We start from the raw sequence: 20,078 nt of genomic DNA on the forward strand, positions 1-20,078 counted from the left end.
AGAACTGCGAAAACTCCTCCGAAATCAATTTCCTTGTTCCTATTTGTGTTCCCAGAGCCCTAGAGGGACAGGGGCTTCCTGCCAGAATAACACAGAGCTCCCACCCCGCTCCCCGCCTCCCCCAGGGGGTGTTTTGACGGGAGCTGTCCGCTTCTGTTGGCAACGAAGACGAAACCGCCGGTTGTCTCTTTAAATCGGGTCTGCGGAGCCTGGGCCGGCGGGCTGGCTGGGAAGAACCATCGCCGCTGCCGCAGGGAGCCGCCGCGTGCGCGTCAGCGCCTCCCCCGTCCCCATGGTTACGGCTCTGCCTCCGACCGGCCCGTCCCCGGCCGTCGCCCGCCCGCGGGGGCAGGCGCAGCGGCCGCCGGCGATCCTCGCACGGAGTTCGGGAAGCCGCCCGCTGAGAACGGCGGCCAGCGTGCGCTCCTGGCTCCGGCTCACCCCCGGCAGGCCGGGCTGGCCGCGCTGCGGTCTTGCAATCTGTTGATAACTCCACTCTCCAGCCGGCGCGCTGCCCCTGGATGGACAACGGCTCCCCAGACCCGGGAACGCGCCCCACCTCTCCGCCAGCGGGAAGCACAGGACAGCGGCCACTCCAGCTCGTTTCGCCACAATAGGTGAGAAGTTGGGCTGCGTTTCTCCAGGGTCTGCACGCAGGTGCCCCCCCCCCCCGCCCCGGGAGACAGCAGGACATGGCTGGGGAGGGGTACAGGTCGGAGCCCTCCGGCCGCAGCGTCCGCTCCCCAGGCCGCCCCCCGGGGCATCAGCGCCTGCCAGGGGCCGGCTGTGCCTGCTCTTGCAAACGCAGATTATGAACAACTTTGGGTTCTGCTGACGGAACCCATCCACCGGGGAAACCGAGCTGTGTGGGGAGAGGCCGGCCCGTAGGGTCTGGCCGCATCCAGGCAGCAGAAGCTTCACCCGCCCGGGTCTGGCCGCTCGTGGGGGATCGTTGGAGCCTCTTGGCTGAGCTGACAGACATGCTCTACGTGACTCCTGCAGCCTGAGACTGGGCTGAGAGTCCTGCGCTGGATGGCAAGCGGAGGCCGATTTTTAAATATGGAGAAGGAAGCGCTCCCGGGGGCACCATCCCTCCAAGGCCCCTGAGGCCCCGGGTCGTCCCCGAGCCTCTGCCTGACCCAGACGCCTGGAGCCGGACACTCCAACAGGCTGGCTGGGGCGAGAGAAGCCCAGAGCGGGGCAGACTGCGGGGGGCGCTGCTGCTGCTGCGCGGGAGGCGGGGCTGCCCGGGGACGGTGGCGCGGGGAGAGGGGTTGCGAGAGGCGGGGAGGACCCCCACCACCTGGCCTTCCCTGCCTTCACAGATGGGGGCGGCCTCTCCCCCCTGCACCCACCCCATCGCCGCGGTCGCCCAGGGCTCGACCCCGCGGCCCCTGCGGGATAGCTTGACCTTCCGGACGGCCATGGAGGCTGGCGGGGAGCAGGGAGCGACATAGGCGGCCGGGCCGCTCCACCGCTGCTCACACTTCAGTAACTTCGCTGTGCCCATGGTGAGTACACGGCGGCGGGGCTCAGGCCCCCGCCCGCCGCACACGCAGGCACGCGAGCTGCCGTGTGCTCGGCTGGGCGGGGGGCGCCGGCGGGTCCTGCGGCGAGGCGCCCGGGGGGCGGGGCCGTGCCGGGGGCCGCGGGCTGCTGCTCCGCGGCGGCTCTTCAGCGGCGGCTCGCGGAGATCATACTAATTAGCGGCGTGCTGCAATGTTGAATCACTGAGTCAGGGGAGGCGGCGGCCTGCCCCGGCCTCGCCCTCCCCCTGTGCAAACCTCTTGGACCCCAGGCTTGGGGGCCCCCGGGGGGCGCTGGGGTCCCGCCCTCTCCTGGCCCCAGGCCCTGCGCACGGCCCCCCCCTCCCACTGCAGCCCTTCCCATCGGAAAGTTGGCGAACGCAAGGCAGGGGACGTGGGTGGGCTTCAGCGGCACACGCAGTGGGCATGGAGGCCCCTCTCCAACACAGGGGGCGCGCCCGGCGTGTGGGGGCACGGCCGACGTGTGGGGGCTCGGCCTGCAGGCCCGGGGCCCTTCCCTGCGTTCGCAGCCGGTTTGGCTTCCAATAAAGGACACACTGTGCCCGCTTGTGACGGGCAACGGCCGGCACGTGCAGAGAATGCCGATGGCCGAGGATGGCACCCCCACGGCCAGGGCTCGGACCCCAAGTCTGGGCTGAAGATGCAGACCCGAGCCTCCACAAGCAGGGGCCGTCCAAGCTTCTTGTTGGTTCCCTTCCGGTTGGATCTGAAATGTCCAAACAAGAGCGATGCCTTTTGCTGAAGGTTAGCGTCGTCTCGAGGGCTCAGAGGCAGGGAGCGGGCGGCACCTGCCTCTTGAGCGTCCGGCGGTGTGCGTCCTGGGGCCCCCGGCCGGGCCCCCAGCTCTGAGCCAGGCACCTGTTGCCCCGTGGGTGCACCCCAACACGGTCAGGACTTCAGTCTGGCTGTGTTTGAAGCTCTGCCTCCTCGAGTTTAGATCCTCATTTGCAATCTGGGTCCCGTCGTCGGCAAAGGCTGGATGGAGCTGCCTGGGGGTGGGCCCTGGGGCCCCACAGCTGCCGGTCCAGGTGCCCCAGCGTCAGGCCCGTCTTCACCTTCGTCTCTGGCCCTCTCCGACCTGTCAAGCGCCTTCCTCGCGGCGAGTCCATCCACATCCTGCCCCCAGCTCCCACCCATGCCACGCGGGCGTCTAGGACGGGAGGAAAGAGCTGGGGCACCCTTGTCCAGAGAGCTTGGACCTAGTGGCTCACTGGTTCCAGTCCTAAGAAGTCACATTCACACTGGGGAGAGTTTCTGAAAGGAGCGGCTGCACCCAAGCCCAAGCCTCCGGGTCTGGCGCGAGCATGTTCCTGCACGTGTCTGGGAGCCCACGGGGCAGCTGTTCGAGGGCCCTGGAGGCTGTGGGGAGGAAAGCCGGCCGCCAGTGGCTCTGGCCCCGCGCCCAGGCTGCCCCCTCCAGCCACCTGCTCGGCCCTGGCCCTGGCAGTCGGCTGCCCCGACTCTGGGCCCTGAGTGAGGCCGCGGCCACGTCTGAACCTTTCGGAGCCCTAAGCATCTTCGGGCAGGCCTGCTGGAGCCCACGCTGCCTTCTGAGCAAGCTTCCTGTGCGCCCTCGGGATGGCGGACACCCCTGGGGGCAGGGGGCCTGCACCTAACAGCCCGGCCTCCTCGGGCCAAGTCGGGTCCCATCGCCAGCCCTCAGGGCCCTGACCCTCGTGCCGAGGCTGACAGCGGCCACCTGCACGGCTGCTGCTGCGACAGCCCCGTCCAGACTCCCCTCGAGCAGCCCCGTGATCCTCACCAAAACCGCAGAGAACGAGGTCTCCCAGGGAACACAGTGACAGGCCTGGAAGGGAGTGAAAACCGTCCTGGCCAGGTGCTCTGTCCTTCCTGCGTGCGGCGTCCGGCGGTCCCGTAGGCATGGCTGTCCGGCCACACCTGTCTCTGGGGACTGGCTGGGCGGCAGGGCTAGCACGTGTGCTTCCCACAGCCCTGTGGCCTTGAGCATGGCCCGGAGGCTGAGCTCACTGACCCTGGGGCCCGAGCACCTCGGGGACCGCTCAGCGGTGGCGCCTGGCCCGGCCCGGCCCAAGGGGAGCTCAGTGGAGCCCCGCTGGGTCTGAGCGGGGTTGACCTTTGCTCAGTCCTCAGGGGCCAGGACAGGGTGAGAGGCCCCCTCAAGGCCAGACCCCACGCGGGGGCCCCAGTCCACACAGGAGCACCCACGTTCCCCCGAGAAGGATGGAAGTCAAACCCCAGAGAGGCCAGCAGGGCGGGGGCCGGGAAGCCGGAGCCGGGGGGCAGCGGGAGGTAGGGGCCCGCAGGGCATCCAGGGGCTCCATCCAGGCTGGGGAGACCCGGCCAGACCTGAGGGGCTCAGGCCCTGGCTCAGCTGACCTGACCTGCCCGCCGCGCCGGCAGCTCCCCGGAGCGCCAGTGGGTCCCTCCCGCCTGCCATGTCCCGTCCCCTTCGGGCCAGTATTTCACCTTCCAACAGCTGAGGCACCTGCCTGCGTCTCTCAGAGCGTGTCGCCCCCTGCTGGTTCCCCTTGGTGGGGACCGTTTCACGGGGACCATTTCTCGCACGTGACCCTTGGTCTGGAAGGAAGCCCGTGGTAGTTCTCAATGTATTTTCTTCAGAGTTCCTCGTTGTGCAGACAGCTCGCACACCCTCAAAAGCTGATGCCGCACACCCCTGAGCATCCCCGTCAGGATGGCGTGTGCCCCGATCGGGCAGACTCCTGCCCTGTGCGTCTGCGCTCCTGGACTCCCTCGGGGAGGAAGGACAGGTTGGCAGACGAGGGGCCCCCGGGAGCCTCTGGGTCGGGATGACCTCGGGCGGAAGAGCCTGTCCTGCCTGCCTCCAGCTGCCCACGGGCCCAGCCTGGATGTCTGAGCGCACAGGATGGACGCCCAGAGACAGTCTGACCCACAGCCCGGAGAGGCCACTTCGCCTCATGTGATCAGACAGGCGGCGCCTGGCCTGACGGCGTCCTCCATCTCCTTGTCTTTCTCCACATCCTGATGTGGTTGCAGAACATAACAGAGAGGACACATCCAAGAAGATCACAACAAGACGCAAAGGAAGGGGAAACGCGAGCCAGACTGCTGCCCCGGGACCGCCGCTCAGAGCCTGCGGGCGCCACGGGGCGGCGAAGCCCAGGTCCTCAGGACAAGACACACCCTGCCGTGGCCTGCACACACCCCTCCGTGGCCTGTACACACCCCACCGTGGCCTTGACACACCCCGACGCTGCCTGTACACCCCCCACCGCAGCCTCGACACACCCCACTGTGGTCTCAACTGGCCGTCCTGTGAGCGAAGACATGAGTGGGATCGTTAGCCCTGGCCCCGGAGCTGGGGCAGGCCCACAGCTCTCAGCAGTTGGTGGGCTGCCTCGTTCGCAAGAAGGCCGGGGTTGCTTCGCCTCCCTTCCTCCCTGGGCTCTCTGGATGCCTCTCGGTCCGGAGGCCCATGTTCCATCCGCGGTCCCCGGTCCCAGCGCACGGCTGGCCCCACAGCCTCCACGGGCCTTATTCAGTGGGTGCCATCTGACCAGGTACTGGACCATCAGAAGGGTTTTGCTGGTGGAATGTTTGCAGAGTGGATTCTTCTGAGGCACTTGTACATGTGCGAACTTTAAAATATGGAATGCATCGCCGTTTGCATTACCTAGTTTGAATTTTAAATGTCACCTCTAAAAATGTAGAAAGCGCTGTTGACAAGTCTGATTTGGAGAAGGAAACGGAAACAGGAGGCCGAGTGGAATCCGATCTCTGTCTCTCCCGAAGCATATACTGTGGGTGCTGCTGCTGGCGGTCAAAGACCCCACACCACCACATGGAGCCTCAAAAGTGGGCCCGCGGATGGAAAGGAGGGGGTGCGAAGGTGGGGTGACCCCGCGCGCTCCAAGGTCGCGTGGCCGTCAGGCCCAGGAAGCGCCTTTGTGTCCAGAACCAAGGCTCCCAGCTAGTTTCCTGCTGCGGAAGAGGCACTCCCAGCTCTTCCTCGGCGCAGCGGAAAGGGGTCTCCCTGCGTGGACAGAACCTGGCAGCTTGCGTGCGCTGGAGGGGAGCTCTCCGCCACAGGTCCAGGCCCTGCACACGCTCCCCCGTCGCAGCCCCGCTGGGCTGGCGTTCCACAGACGCAGTCGTCAGGCGGACACTGCACCTGGAAGCACGGGCTTGCTTTGCTCAACCACCCCCACCCCCGCATCCCTGCCCCCCTAGACAAGAGTCGGAGGTCTGACCTCAGTCTTGAGGGGTAGTGACGGTGCCCAGAGAAGGTGGGGAAGGGACTTGTGAGCCCCCGGGGAGGCTGGCCCCCCTTGGCCCTTCAGCTCCAGGCGAGATGTGAGGGTGTGGGTCCCAACTGGGTCCCTCGGAGAACGGGCCAGGCCGGACCCGCAGTGGCCCTTGCACGTGGATGTAAACCAGAAACACAGGCCCCAGCGTGCCTCCACGGTGAGTCAGGCGGCCTCAGCCAGTGAGGTTGTCCCCGGAGAGCCAAACCGTCGTCTCCCATGAGAGGAGTCTCATGCACAGGCCTGGGGACGCCCCCAGAGCCCCGTCAGACCTGAAGCCAAACCGTCACAGCCGAGGACTCCGGGAAGAAAAGACCCTTTGGTATCAGGACTTGACTGAGAAGACCTGTCTCTCCTCGACATTCGCTGTGAGCTGTGTCTGGCAGGAGGCCAGTGCCCGTGGAGCCTGGCAGGTGCAGAAACACCATGGGACTCCTGGGCACCAGACCCCTTCCCGCCCTTGCCCGGCGGAGACACTCAGAGTTCGGGATGCGCGGGGCCCTGGGGGTGGGCTGCGGTAGCCCAACACCCCGAAAGCGAGACCCCAGCGCTGGCATCTGCCCCGCCGCCCCCTCGTGAGGCATCCGCTCTCCACCGGGAGCCCATCCTGCCCTTGTTGGGAGGCCCCGTCACCGGGGTGCAGACTCTTGGCCGCAGGACGGGCCCAACGGCCTCCATGCCTTCGGAAGGGGCTCCTCGGGATGCGGCCTGAGTCCTGCCGGAGTCTAACCGCAGCCCCTCGGGGCACCACCTTCCCGGTGCTGGAGCAGGGTCCCTGGGACACACAGCCAACTCCCCAGTCGTCCTGAGGCCCGTGTCCCCCACCTGCCTCTCCCCTGAGCCCGTGCACATCAGACAGGGGTCCTCGGGGCCTGTGGATGGTCAGGACTGGGGCCGGTGGACAGCGCGTGTCTGGCCTGGGGTCTGCAAGCAGCACGGCGCCTTCCTGGCCTCCCGCTCACTCTGGGACGGGCGCTGTTCCTGCCTGACTCGTCCACGGGGCCCCTGGGCAGCCAGACGCCCAGGACCCCTTGGCGTCCAGGTCACGCCGTGCCTGTTCCCAGGGGACTGAATTCCATCCACCGTTGCCACGGTGACAGAAACCTTCTCACCCAAGTCTGCATCAGACCAAAGTCAGGGAGCAGAGGCCAGGCTGGGCCCAGAGTGGCATCTCAGCTCGCCCCTGGCCGGCCAGGCCTCGGGTCCTCTGGGCTGAGAAACGTCCATCGGGAGACAAGCAGCCTGAGCCTGACAGCAGTTTTCTTACTTCCCACTGTGGACAGGCCCAGGCCTTCTCAGGGTGCCCCTCCGTCCCCCACCACTGCATCCTGGAGGCTCCATCAGCCGCCTCTGCTGCCCACTCGGCCGGGGCAGGCACCTCAGCATGGACACTCTGCGGTCTGGGGAGCAGGGCAGAGCCCAACCCTGAGCACCAGCCCTGCGGGCACAGCCAGGGCAGCTCAGGCGGTCTCACGGGGCTGCCGGACCGTACTCCACAGGCTCAGCCTGGCCCCCAGGGTGCCCTCCAGAGCCCAGCACACCCCCTGGAGCTGCGTCAGCAGAGCAGCAGGCTCAGAGCATGGAGCACGGGCCCCACCCTTGACCTGGGCAGTGGGCGCCAGAGCGCCCGCTCCACGGGCAGAGGCTCTCCCCGGAGGGCTGTGGCAAAGCCCCAAGAGCAGGAGGCTCAAACCACAGCCCAGGAGGCTGGCGTCCCAGGGCCACTGCTTGCCGTGTAGACAGCGCCTCCTTCTAGCCCAGGAGGCTGGCGTCCCAGGGCCGCTGCTTGCCGTGTAGACAGCGCCTCCTTCTAGCCCAGGAGGCTGGCGTCCCAGGGCCGCTACTTGCCGTGTAGACAGTGCTTCCTCCTCCTAGGCCAGGAGGCTGGCGTCCCAGGGCTGCTCCCTGCCGTGTAGACGCCCCCCCTCCATGCCGCTGTGGCCTCTCCTGCTGATCCTCCTTCTCACAAAGGCCCTGGCCCCTTCGGGTCAGGGCCACCCCAGGACTATGTCTGACCTGAGCCGGGTCCCTGAAGCCCAGCGCCCCTGGACTGTGGGGCCGCTGCCCGCAGCAGGGCTCTCGTGTGATGCGCAGTGGAGGCAGGGTGCCACAAGGGTCTGGGGCGGCTTCACACCCAGCAGGACCACTGAGACTGGGCACAGACTCTCCTGGGAGACCTTCCCAGCAGTGCGCCAGTGGGTGTGCGGCCCACAGAAGGACCTGGGGGCAACCCGACAGGAGCCTCCCAGGGCGGTGCCGTCACACAGGTGCCTCTGACGGCCGGTGCTGTCCCTGGGGAGGCGGCCGTCAGAGCCCACGGGGACACTGGCGGCTGAGCCGAGTGCTGGGCACCTCAGCCCTGAGCGCTCCCCGGGTTAGGGGCCCTGCCCCTGCCCTAGGCGTTCCCAGCATGTCTGCTGGTGCAGGAATGGCCAGGAGCTTGCAGGGCGGACGCTGGTCCTGGGAGAGCCCGGCCACGCCAGTCACGCGGTGCGCTCCGTGTCCTTTCCAGGATCTGAGGACGGTCCTCTCCCTGCCCCCGTCCCCAGGGGAGCTCCTGCACCCCGTGGTGTATGCCTGCACGGCCGTCATGCTGCTGTGTCTGCTGGCCTCCGCCGCCACCTACGTCGTCCACCAAAGGTGAGCCCCCTCTCCGTCCTCATGTAGAAAGTAGTCCCGGGCAGGTGCCTCACAGGCCCGGGTGGCCCTGGCGGCCGCAGGTGGCTGAGTGCTGGGGGACGGACGTCCCAGGCTTCAAGTTCTCATCCCGTCAGGTGACACGCACTCTTCCTCCAAGGGCCCCGACAGCCCGCGCCCCGAGGAGGTCCAAGTAGCTGCACAACCCTCAGAGCAGCCCTGCTCTGGGCTGGCCGGCCACAGGGGAGTCCAGTGGTTTCTTTACGTCCCTCAAAGATGACCTGGGAAAATCGAGGAGGAGTCCTGGCCACCATCAGGGGCCAGACCATGGGCAGAGCCGTGGGCAGAGCCTGGCCCACGGGCATAACTGTGGTCAGGGGAGAAGCCTGGGCACGTCTCGGGCCGGGGCCACAGGTGGAGGCCTGAGTGTGACCGAGGCTGCAGGGAAGCTGTGGCTGCAGCCGCGGCTGCAGGCACAGACTGAGAAGCCTAGTGTGGGCCCTGCCTGGCTGGCCCTGGGCATGGACTCCACCCCAAGCAGCGTCCTCTGCGGCAGTCACGGCTGTGGGGTCGTCAGTCAGCCACAGCCTTCTCCCAAGGTGCAGACTCAATCAGATGCAAAGAACCCCACCCGGGGAATGAGGAAGCCAGACCGGCTTCCCCTCCCCACCCCGCACCTTCCCCGGGGACCTCGGACAAGTTGTGAGGTCCCAGGGCCTCTAGGTCCTCGTTTATATGACGACTGGAGACGTCCAGGCCCAGCATCCCAGGGTGACTTTACACCAAGCACCCGAGGCCACAAACTAGAGTGGACAGCAAGTCTGTCCATCCGCCCCCAGCCTGGTCTCCCTAGCGTGCTGTTCCCAGCCGATCCCCGTCCACCCGAGGCCTCCAGCCCAGTCCCGGTCCCAGCAGGACAGAGCAAGGCCTGTGCAGCAGAGGGCGCCCCGCCCCCGCTCCGCCCCGCCCCCCGCCTCGGGAGACGCTGCTAACCGCGGTCTCGCCCCGCAGCGCCATCCGGATCAGCCGCCTGGGCCGGCACACCCTCCTGAACTTCTGTCTCCACGCGGCCCTGACCTTCTCCGCCTTCGCGGGCGGCATCAACCGCACCAGATTCCCGACCCTGTGCCAGGCGGTGAGTGCTGTCTTCATTTGCTGCCAGGTCTGAAGTGTTCATCGACTTTCCAGCCAAGGGGGAGATTTGTGATGATCGTCCTGAGTGTGAAACGACATGGCGTTTGTCCAGGGGCTTCTCCTGCCGGGCACTCTAGCACCCAGTGCGTCTGTATCACAGTTCCTCCCCTGTGTGAGTCTGACCGATCTGCTCAGCGCCTGATCACGTTATTTAGTTTATTTTCCAATTGGACTAGTTTTCTCCAAGCCCCTGGTGACATGTTAACGAGACAGTCAATTTCCAACAAACTGGCTGATCACAGAAGTAGGGACTCGACCTGCCTCTCCTGCAAATGGGTGGGCAGGAGTTCAGGGGAGGGGCCTGCTCCCTCGGCCCAGGTAAGCGTCCTGGCCCAGAGGTCTCAGCTCCTTACCAGGGAGACCCGGCCCTCACTGCCGGGTCAACCAGGGGCTGGGGGTGCCCACCCCACGAGGCACCCAGTGCTCTCACACTGACTGGAAGGTCTGGCCCTCTTGGGTGATAAGGGGCCTTTGGGAGAAGTCCTGGGGGGGTCTTCTTCCCCCCCCCGTGGCTCCGCCTGGCCTTTCTTAGAAAGAGGGGAAAGGGGTTTCCCTGGTGGTCCAGTGGGTAGGACTCCAAAGCTTCCACTGCAGAGCTTGTGGGTTTGATCCTTGGTTGGGAAATGATCCCACAAACCTCGCAGCGAAGCCAAAAAAGAAAGGGCGCGTATGAGGTACCCCCTGGTCCTGACAGAGCCAGAGAGGCCCCTCCGTCAGCCGCGAGTCAAGGACAAAGGCCCAGGGTCCGTGCAGCTGGACATCGAGGCCCCTCTGCTCTCTCCCCCCAGCCTTTCAACAGCCCACCTACACCTGGCCTCGGCTCAGCCTGGCGGACAGTCCCCTCCAGGGGCACAGTCCCCTCCAGGTGGGCAGACACCTCCAGGTGGACAGTCCCCTCCAGGAGGACAGTCCCCTCTAGATGGACAGTCCCCTCCGGGGGTACAGTCCCCTCCCGGCGGGCAGACACCTCCAGCACTCATCAGGGGCCAGGTGGGGGCTTCCCCATGGACCACAGGGCATCTCACCAAGGACTCATTTAGTGGCTGTCCATCTGCCAGGACCACATGGAGAAAGTGTCCTGGCCAGCACACGAGCTCACAGGCCCCCCTTGTGGCCTTGGTTGTGTGAATTCAACAAGAGCATGGCGACAGCCGTGGAGGCTGCTTCAGCTCAACTCCCTGGCTCCCGTGTGTGCCTGCTGACCTCAGCTCCCGTGTGTGCCTCCTGACCTCAGCTCCCGTGTGTGCCTGCTGACCTCAGCTCCTCTGTCCACACGAACTGACCTGTCCTTCTGCACCAACAGCAGCTGCTGGCAACTCCTGGGTGTCAGAGGGCAAGAGTCTGCTCCCACTGGGCAGGGCTGCCTCGGGGGGAACTGTCTGTGAGCTCCTGCCCCTACACGCTCCCCCTGCAAACAAGGTGCCAGGCCCGTGCGGCAGGATATAAGGGCCCAGTTTCCAGCGTCCCCAGGCTCCTGAGTACAGAAGAGAGGTCAGCTTTCCACAAACGCGTGTGGATGCCAACCATCCCACCAGGAGGCCGACTCTGCACCTGTCCCTGGTGCCTGGCCGAAAACTCACCAGCACACCCCTGCACCGCACGCAGGGCAGACACGCTCCTGGGGGTCTCTCGATGTTGCAGAAACACCCCCGGGGGAGCCCCGGGAAATCGAATTTGCCGTCCGCCTCCGAACACCTGCTGAGACGCGGAGCCGTCTGGAAGCAGCAGAATGGGCTGTTCCCTGTATGTCCACGTTTCCCTGCGGGGGGCCCTGGGACCTGGGGCCGCCACCCCTCAGCACCTCCCGTGTGAGGTGCACCACGACCCCTACAGTCCCAAGAGCCCGGCCGGGGGCCCCCAACCCGGGAACGGTCCCCAAGCCTTCTGCCCAGACGGAGGCTAGGGGGCCAGGCATCCCTGTGGCAGCCACGGCCAGGCTAGGCCAGCACGCTGGACCCCTGAGTGTGTCACGGGCAGGGCCAGACATGCCTGGAGGGCCTCAGAAGTCCTGCTGGTCACCTCGTGGTGACAGCCCCCCCTCAGCTCCGAGTCCACGTTTCCAGAAGGAACTGCAGCTCCACTCGCTCACTTGAAGTCGGCTCTGGTGCGGGGCAGAGAGGGCAAGATTCCAGCAGAGGGCCCGTGGCCCCCAGGCCAGGCTCGCCGGGAGGGACAGTCAGGAGAGAGAACAGGCGCGGGGCTAGGAGGCCGTGACCGTGGGCCCCACACTTGCCGGAGGAGAGGGACCCCGGGGCACAGCTCAAAGCCGGGTCGGCTGGAAGGTGTGACGCTCTGTCCAGTGTCAAGCTGACTGGCCCTGGTGCCCAGACATTCGGTCGAACATCCTTCTAGGGCGTCTGTGAGGGTGCTTCCGTGTGAAATGAACGTTCAAGCGGCGGCCCATGGAGAGCGGACTGTCCTCCCAACGTCAGCCTTGTTGGTCCCCAAGAGCGTGCACCGGATGGACAGACGTCTGAGAAGGGAGAGCCGTGAGTGTCCTGGGCGGGGACCTCCCGCCTCCAGACCCGCTCAGACTGAACCCGCACAGCTGGCCGTCCTGCGGGCTGCAGACTCCGGGCGCCCCGCTGCCCCCGCCACGGGGGACGATTCATCAGCCCCAGGGCGGTTTTGCCCCGGCCGGCAGCCAGCCTGGCCCACCGTGCCCAACCCCAGCTCACCACCACCTGGGCTCAACAGCGGCCCCCACAGCCAGCGGCGCCCCCACCCCGGCGGCGTCTCAGGGAAACGCGCCCCAGGGCCGTGATGGGCGCTCGGGCCCAGAGCTGGGGGCTGGAGAGGAGGGGTGGTCGTTATGGGACCAGAGCCGCGCGCGCCGCGCGGAGGCTGCGACACCACGCGCGCCGGGGGCTCCATGGCCCCGCGGAAGCCCGGCACGGCCGGGGCGGCTCAAGGGCCGTGTGGACGGCGTGACGGCCCTGCGGCGACCTCTGCACGTGTCCACCTGAGGCTGGCGTCTGGGAGGTCCTGCTGTTTCGGCCTCTCCGTCACCCACAGGCTGGCACGTCCCCGGCGCTCGGGGAAGACGGGCGCGGGCGGGGCCGGCCCAGGCCCCACCCCAAGGACGCGGCTCAGGTCCGCCCCCTCCTCTCGGCCAGAGGCGGGGGTCGCGGGCTCCGGCTCCCAGGCCGGGCAGAGAGAAGGCCTGGACGCTCCCGCGCGCGGGCAGCGACTGAAACTCAGTCCAGCGTTCTCACAACAGTCCCACCCGTCCTTACGGGGCTTTCTCATAAGTTGAAGCTGAACTCTGCATGCGATAAATCCTTACAACGGTGCGATGTTACCTTTGTTTAGAGAATCTCTGTATTCCTTAAAACACTGACATCCTTACAATCACAACCATATTTTACCTGTCATCGCAAAACGTCAGGTCATTACTTCAAAGGTGGCCTCATTCTACAGAATTGGATGGCGATGATGGGGTGTGGAATGAACGCCCAATTAGCTAAAGCAGAGCCGCCAAGGGGGCCGGGGCTCTTTCCATAATAACGAGCGACTCCGACAGGCAAGGAGTGAACTTCAGCTTCTGATCACCGAGGCACAGCAACCGGGAGACCCCCGCGCCTCCGCCCCTCCCTTCTTGCGGGATCCGCGGGAGCTGAGCCGCGCTGACCACATGCCCCCCCCTCCCCCGTGCAGGAGGAGTCTCCCCGCTAGGACCAGGCTTTGGGGGCGGGGGTGGGGCAGGGCGGGCAGGAGGAGGGGGCGTGCCCACAGCTCCCTGCGGGAGGCCAAGCTGGCTCAGGGTCCCGGCCACCCACGCATCTTCCCTGAGCTCTGAGTCCCTGTGAAGCCCGGTGTCTGCCCTCGGACCCCAGGGCCCCTGCCAGGCCCACTTCCTGTCGCTGTTGAGCTGTTTCCTGAGGGTGTGGGAGGGGGTAGCAGGAGAGGCTGCGGGGCTCAGACTCGGGGAAAGGGCGCGGGGTGGGGGGTGGGGGGAGATAGGGAGGGGGCTCAGACTCAGGGCAGGGGCGCTGGGGGAGAGGGCGGGGGCCGGGGCTCAGGCTCGGGGCGGGGGCTCTGGGGGAGAGGGCGGGGGCCGGGGCTCAGGCTCGGGGCGGGGGCTCTGGGGGAGAGGGCGGGGGCCGGGGCTCAGGCTCGGGGCGGGGGCGCTGGGGGACAGGGCGGGAGCCGGGGCTCAGGCTCGGCGCGGGGGCGCTGGCAGGCGGGCGGGCTCTCACTGGCTCTTCCCCCAGGTGGGCATCGTGCTGCACTACTCCACGCTGTCTGCTTTGCTGTGGATCGGGGTGACTGCCAGGAACATCTACACGCAGGTGACCAGGAAGGCCCCGCTGTGCCCGGGGGCAGGCCAGCCGCCACACCCCAAGCAGCCCCTGCTCAGGTACCGAGCGCGTCTGACCCCCAGCCCTGGGCTTCCTGGGGGTTCTCAGCAAGCTGGCCATGGGGAAGCCTGGGCCCAGGGGTGATGGAAGGCCCAGGTGCCCGGGGCTGGGGGGGCCAGGGCGGGGGAGCCAGGATGGGGTCGACACCCAGGTGTGGGGTTCCTGCCCTCTGGTGCTGCCGAGTCAGTGCGGGGAGGCCCCCGGCGCCCGCCGTGGGTGGGCAGGTGGACACGGCTCTGCGCTGGGCCAAGGTCCTGGTCTCGGCTTCAGTTTATTCACGGGTCTCGGTGAGCAGGGGGGAACCTGACCTCAAGGTGACCGCGCGGCTGGACGCGGATTTGAATGGGGCCCCTGCTCCAGCTGGTCGTCCCTGTTCCCTCCTCAGACTGGGAGGGTTTGGGGTGGATGTGGTGGGACCAGGCCTGGGGCCAGTGGGACCCCCAGACATCCTCCCAGAACGCGGCCTGGGGCGCCCCGGGAGCGTCCTGTCTGGGCCGCCTCAGGAGCACTTCTCGGGAGACTGCAGCGCAGCTCAGCCCCTTAAGGCAAGGATGGGCCTGCCCCACCCAGGCAGCGGTTCACAGCAATCCATGTTTTGCTGGCCTCTGCCCTCCAATTTCCTGAACCAAGACTGAATCCAAATCAGCCATTGGCAGAAGCCAGGCCCAGATTAGCCTGTGTGGCCAGATCCTGGGTGCCCACTGCCCAGCGCCATCACCTGGCCCGTCTCCAGGCCATCACCTGAGCTCAGAGGGCCTTGGACGCCCTGGTGACCGCCGTGAGGCGCTCAGCCCGCCAGGGGCTGCCCGAGCTCCTGAGTGGGATGGTGCTGGGTGTCTGGGGCCCTGGCCTGGGATCCTGGGCATGGCCGCACCCAAGTGGTCCCGTGAGGGGCAGCGGCTCCTGGGGTCGTGGCCTGTGCAGGGCGGGGGTGGGGGGTACGTGGGGCCCAGCCCCCCCGGAGCAGGCTCCGCACCTGAGGGGCCACTGGCCTGTCCTCATGAGCGCCTGCCCCGCAGAGGCGTCCGGTGAGGCAGATAAAAACGCTGTTGTTTAAGTGAGTATCGTGACTCCCAGCCCCCACCCCCGTTCCCGACACTGTCTGGTTTTCACGTGGAGCAGACACGTTGCCACGTGGCAACCAGGGCTGGTGGCTTCTGCTGCAGCTTGGGCCAGGGAGGCGAGATTTCTTCATCTTATCTCCTGCCAGGGAGGCCCCCGGGTTTAAAAATCACTCTCAAAATATGTTTCCGTTTCCGGAGCTGAAACTGATTGCAGAGCTGCCTGGTGGTTTGAAGAATGGGGTGGAGCAAGCTGTGGTTTTATGCGGTGGCTTCGAATGCGCGTAACCCGGCTGGCCCTGTGGCTCTGTGTCATGGGGGCAGGGGCCCAGGCCAGCTGCACAGTCACACCCGCAGCTCACTCCCCCCAGTGCCTCCTGGGGACCGCTGCCGCCCACCCGCCTGCGTCTGCTGCCCCTGGGACAAGAAGCCTGGTGCTGAAGGCCGCCTACCCAGTGCGGTGGCCCCGAGGGTCCCTCGGTCATTGGCACGCACCCCCACGGGTGTGGCTGTCAGAGGGGGAGGCATCTGCTTCAGACTTACCTGCCCCCCTGCCCAGCCGCTCTCTCTGGCCCAGCCTGGCCTGGGGCTGGCAGCAGGTGCCGTGGGCCTGGACCTTCTCCAGAGGACAGAGGCTGACGACGGGGACCCCAGAGACCAGGAGGAACTGTCAGGGGCTGGAGGCGCTCCCTCCAGGGCCGCTGGGGCTTGAACTCTGCCCTGGAGCCTCCGTCCTGCTCTCCTCCACCCAGAAGCATCCTTGTCAGGGGGCTTTCCCCGCTGGGCCGCCGGGGGCATCGCTTCACTGCATCCTGAACCCCCAGGACGGGAAAGTCAACTGTGCTTTACCAACTGCAGCAAGGATTTAGCTCCTGGGACCTCCTGGGAGGAGCGTGCTGCGGGGCCCCTTGCGGGCAGAGCACGCCAGATCCTGCTGGGCCTTGGGGAAGGCCCCGCGCTGGGCAGAGCCCTGAGTTCTCCCAACTCTGTTCCGAGGCTTTCTGATGAGAACTAAAAACATACACTAACATTATGCTTCCCTGGTGGCTCAGACGGTAAAGCGTCTGCCTGCAGTGTGGGAGACCTGGGTTCGATTCCTAGGTTAGGAAGGTCCCCTGGAGAAGGAAATGGCTACCCACTCCAGTATTCTGGCCTGGAAAATTCCATGGACAGAGGAGCCTGGGGGGCTACAGTCCATGGGATCGCAAAGAGTCAGACACGACTGAGCAACTTCACTGGTTCACACTAACATTAAAATAGTTTTCTGTATTTCTGCACGAACGGCCACTGGACTCTGGGCAGAGACCGCACTGAATCTGGAGAGCACGTTGAGAAGTGTCACCGTTTTCACATTATTCAGTTCAGTTCAGTCGCTCAGTCGCGTCCAGCTCTTTGTGACCCCATGGACTGCAGCACGCCAGGCCTCCCTGTCCATCACCAGCTCCCAGAGTTTACTCAAACTTATGTCCATTGAGTCGGTGATGCCATCCAACCATCTCATCCTCTGTCGTCCCCTTCTCCTCCCGCCTTCAATCTTTCCCAGCATCAAGGGTCTTTTCCAGTGAGTGAGTTCTTCCCATCAGGTGGACAAAGGATAGGAACTTCAGCTTCAGCATCAGTCCTTCCAATGAATATTCAGGATTGATTTCCTTTAGGATGGACTGGTTGGATCTCCTTGCAGTCCAAGGGACTCTCAAGAATCTTCTCCAACACCACAGTTCAAAAGCATCAATTCTTTGGCACTCAGCTTTCTTTATAGTCCAACTCTCACATCCATACATGACCACTGAAAAACACATAGCCTTGACTAGATGGACCTTTGTTGGCAAAGTACTGTTTCTGCTTTTGAATGTGCTGTGTAGGTTGGTCATAGCTTTTCTTCCAAGGAGCAAACATCTTTGAATTTCATGGCTGCAGTCACCATCTGCAGTGATTTTGGAGCCCAGAAAAATAAAGTCTGTCACTGTTTCTATTGTTTCCCCATCTATTTGCCATGAAGTGATGGGACCAGATGCCATGATCTTAGTTTTTTGAATGTTGAGTTTTAAGTCAGATTTTTTCACTCTCCTCTTTCACTTTCATCAAGAGGCTCTTTAGTTCTTCACTTTCTGCCCTTAGGGTGGTATCATCTATGTATCTGAGGTTACTGATATTTTTCCCGGCAATCTTAATTCCAGATTGTGCTTCATCCAACCCAACATTTCACATGATGTACTCTGCATATAAGTTAAATAAGCAGGTGACAATATACAGCCTTGAGATAGTCCTTTCCCTATTTGAAACCAGTCTGTTGTTCCATGTCCGGTTCTTACTGTTGCTTCCTGACCTGCATACAGATTTCTCAGGAGGCAGGTCAGGTGGTCCGGTATTTCCATCTCTTGAAGAATTTTCCACAGTTTGTTGTGATCCACACAGTCAGAGGCTTTGGCGTGGTCAATAAAGCAGAAGTAGAGGTTTTTCTGGAGTTCTTTAGCTTCTTCTGTGATCCAGCGGATTTTAACGTTACGAACAGTCTTCAGTCCATAAGCACAGGGTGTCGCTCATTCACGAAGGGCTTTCATTCCTCCTGGGAATGTTTACAGTTTTCAGCGCGCACATCTTGTGCTTCGTGGTTAAATTATTTTCTTAGTATTTTCATGCTGTTGTAAATGGTATTGTTTCTTTAATCTAGTATTCAGGCTGTTCATTGCTTACATACGTGTGTTAGTGACTCAGTTGTGTCTGACTCTGTGCGACCCCGTGGACTGTAGCCCACCAGATTCCTCTGTCCATGGGGTTCTCCAGGCAAGAAGACTGGAGTGGGCTGCCATGCCCTCCTCCAGGGGACCTTCCTGGCCAGGGATTGAACCTGGGTCTCCTGCACTGCGGACAGATTATTTTACCATCTGAGCCCCCAGGGAAGCCCGCTTGTGTGCAGAAACGCAGCGGACCTTGTTTGCTGGTGTGTGTCCTGGAGGCGGCTCACGTTGCTTGCTAGCCCCAGGGACTCTCAGGGGGCCCTTTGGGACCACACACACATACATGGTTTCCTCTCCACGTCGGGGGTTTCATTGCTTCGTGTTCAGCCTGGACGTCCTCCTTTCTCTTCTTGCCTCGTTGCCCTGGTGAGGACTTGCAGGACTGCGTTAGCCCTTTCTCTTTTTCTCTTAGTCTGGCCAACAGTTGGCCAATTCTGTTATGCTTTTTAAAGGACTAACTTTGATTTCATTGACTTTCTTTCTTTTTTTTTTTTTTCTTTTTTGAAATCGGGGACTTATTGAGCACATACTCTGTCAAGCTCTCTGCCCAAGTGCTGGTATGGGCTTTACAGCTATTTGGCACTTTGTTTAGAACAGAAAATGTGTCTGTCATAAAGTAAGTTTAATAAGATCTCATAGTTTACAAAGTGCTTTCACACATTTCAGAGGGAAGATGACTTTCTGTTTTACAAAATAAGGACACGTGGGCACAAAGAGATCTCAGAGCTGCCCCAGCGCACACGTCAGCAGCCAACTAATGATCGCCTTGTCGCATTCATCTCTGCTTGTAGTCTCTATTACCCTCTTCCTTCTGCTGATTTGAATCCAGTTCGCTCTTCCTCTTTCCCGGTTCTTTACAGTATCAAGTCACATTCCCAATTTGAGATCTGTCTGTTCTGACTGTAGAACCTATGGCGTGACTTTCCCCCTGGGCACTGCTGTTGCTGACCCAGAGGTCTGCGTGCTGTGGGCTCACTTCACTCATCGTGAGGTCTTTCCTTCCACCCGCTTACTGTTTGTGACCGTGCTGTGTCCCCCAGATCATCAGGCTTTCGGCAGGAGGCGGTGGAGGGAGGGGATGTCTGCTCTAGAGCCATGCTGAGACCCTTAGAGACGGGGAAGCTCTGCGTGAGTGGAGGGCCACGTGGCTGAGGGTGGGACCCTGATCCCAGGGGTGGGAAGGAGCCACTTCATCCCTCCCGTGTTTAGAAAGCTCCAAGGGCAAGGCTGGGGCTCAGCGAGGGTCCGGGCTGGGGTAGGCGGCCCTGCGGGCTCTTCTGTGGGCGCGGGACCGAGTCAGCATCTGCTTTCTCTGTGGGGGACGGGCAGCAGGGTAGGTGGGCGTGGCCCCGGGGGCCTCCAGGAAGCATCACAGTTCGGGCCGTGGGCCTCCCAGGGGTCACCAGGCAGAGTCGAGGCCTTCGTGGGTCCCTGACAGCTGTGACCTGAGTCTGAGTTGGGTTCCTGGCCTGTCAGTCCCAGCCCAGGGCTTTCCTTTGGGGCATCACTACCTGGGATGCAGGGGTGCCACCCCTCAGCCTTGCGGGTTGGGCCTTCCCTCTGCTCCTGCGGGAGGGGTTCCCTGCTCTCCCACCTGGGGGACACTGTCAGCAGCCTCCGCAGCTCATCCAAGGGAGGCTTCGCTGCGTCCTCCCGCGGGACCTGGGGGGCTGCCCTGCCCCTGTATCCTCAGACCTGGGCTCACAGCTCCTTTTCATTAAACGTGGAAACCACGATCGAGAGATGACGCCAAGTCAGTAAATACTGTTCAATTGGGCCTGGTGTGCGCAACGTCCATGCTGATCTGAGCTGCTGTTGGCGGAAAGCAGGCTGACTAACTCTGTGTTCTGACGTGAGGCCCAGAGGCTGAGCCATCATCACGGGACCCCCAGAGGCCCCCCACCCCAGTGCTCAGCACAGAGATGATGGCTGTGTGGCTGTAGACCCAAGGCTCAGCTGTCATCACGAGATCCTTAGGGTAACCCCCCCGCCCCATCCCAGTGCTCAGCGAGGAGGTGGTGGCTGGCTCTGCAGGAGGACCTCCAGGGGCTGCAGCGGGAAGGAGACCCTCAGGCTGAGTCTGGGACAGTCTGTGCAGGCTCGCAAGGAGGGGAGGGGCTCCCAGGAGTGCAGATGCCGGGTGAGTGGTCGGCACAGCCCGGGAGGAAATGCAGACGTCTCACGAGGGGGCCGTGTGGGGACACGGACACGCCCAGGGCTTGGCCTGCATGCAGGGGCCTGGCGGGGCAGGGGCGCACTCGAGGGCATCGCGCAG

At 63.9% G+C, this 20,078-nt stretch overlaps 1 protein-coding gene across 1 annotated transcript in view; it reads left to right on the top strand.

Moving 5' to 3' along the window:
• Positions 1–3,514: 3,514 nt before the first annotated feature.
• ADGRA1 (adhesion G protein-coupled receptor A1) overlaps positions 3,515–20,078 on the top strand; it is a 32,761-nt gene continuing 16,197 nt past the window's right edge. Inside the window, exons 1-6 of the mRNA XM_068961380.1 lie at positions 3,515–3,625; positions 4,221–4,297; positions 5,849–5,972; positions 8,325–8,452; positions 9,461–9,584; positions 13,858–14,003. Coding sequence (XP_068817481.1) covers positions 3,515–3,625; positions 4,221–4,297; positions 5,849–5,972; positions 8,325–8,452; positions 9,461–9,584; positions 13,858–14,003 — 710 coding nt within the window. The remainder of the gene's footprint in view (positions 3,626–4,220; positions 4,298–5,848; positions 5,973–8,324; positions 8,453–9,460; positions 9,585–13,857; positions 14,004–20,078) is intronic.

The sequence above is a fragment of the Capricornis sumatraensis genome, chromosome 23 (genome assembly GCF_032405125.1).
Source record: "Capricornis sumatraensis isolate serow.1 chromosome 23, serow.2, whole genome shotgun sequence".
Classification (NCBI taxonomy): domain Eukaryota; kingdom Metazoa; phylum Chordata; class Mammalia; order Artiodactyla; family Bovidae; genus Capricornis; species Capricornis sumatraensis.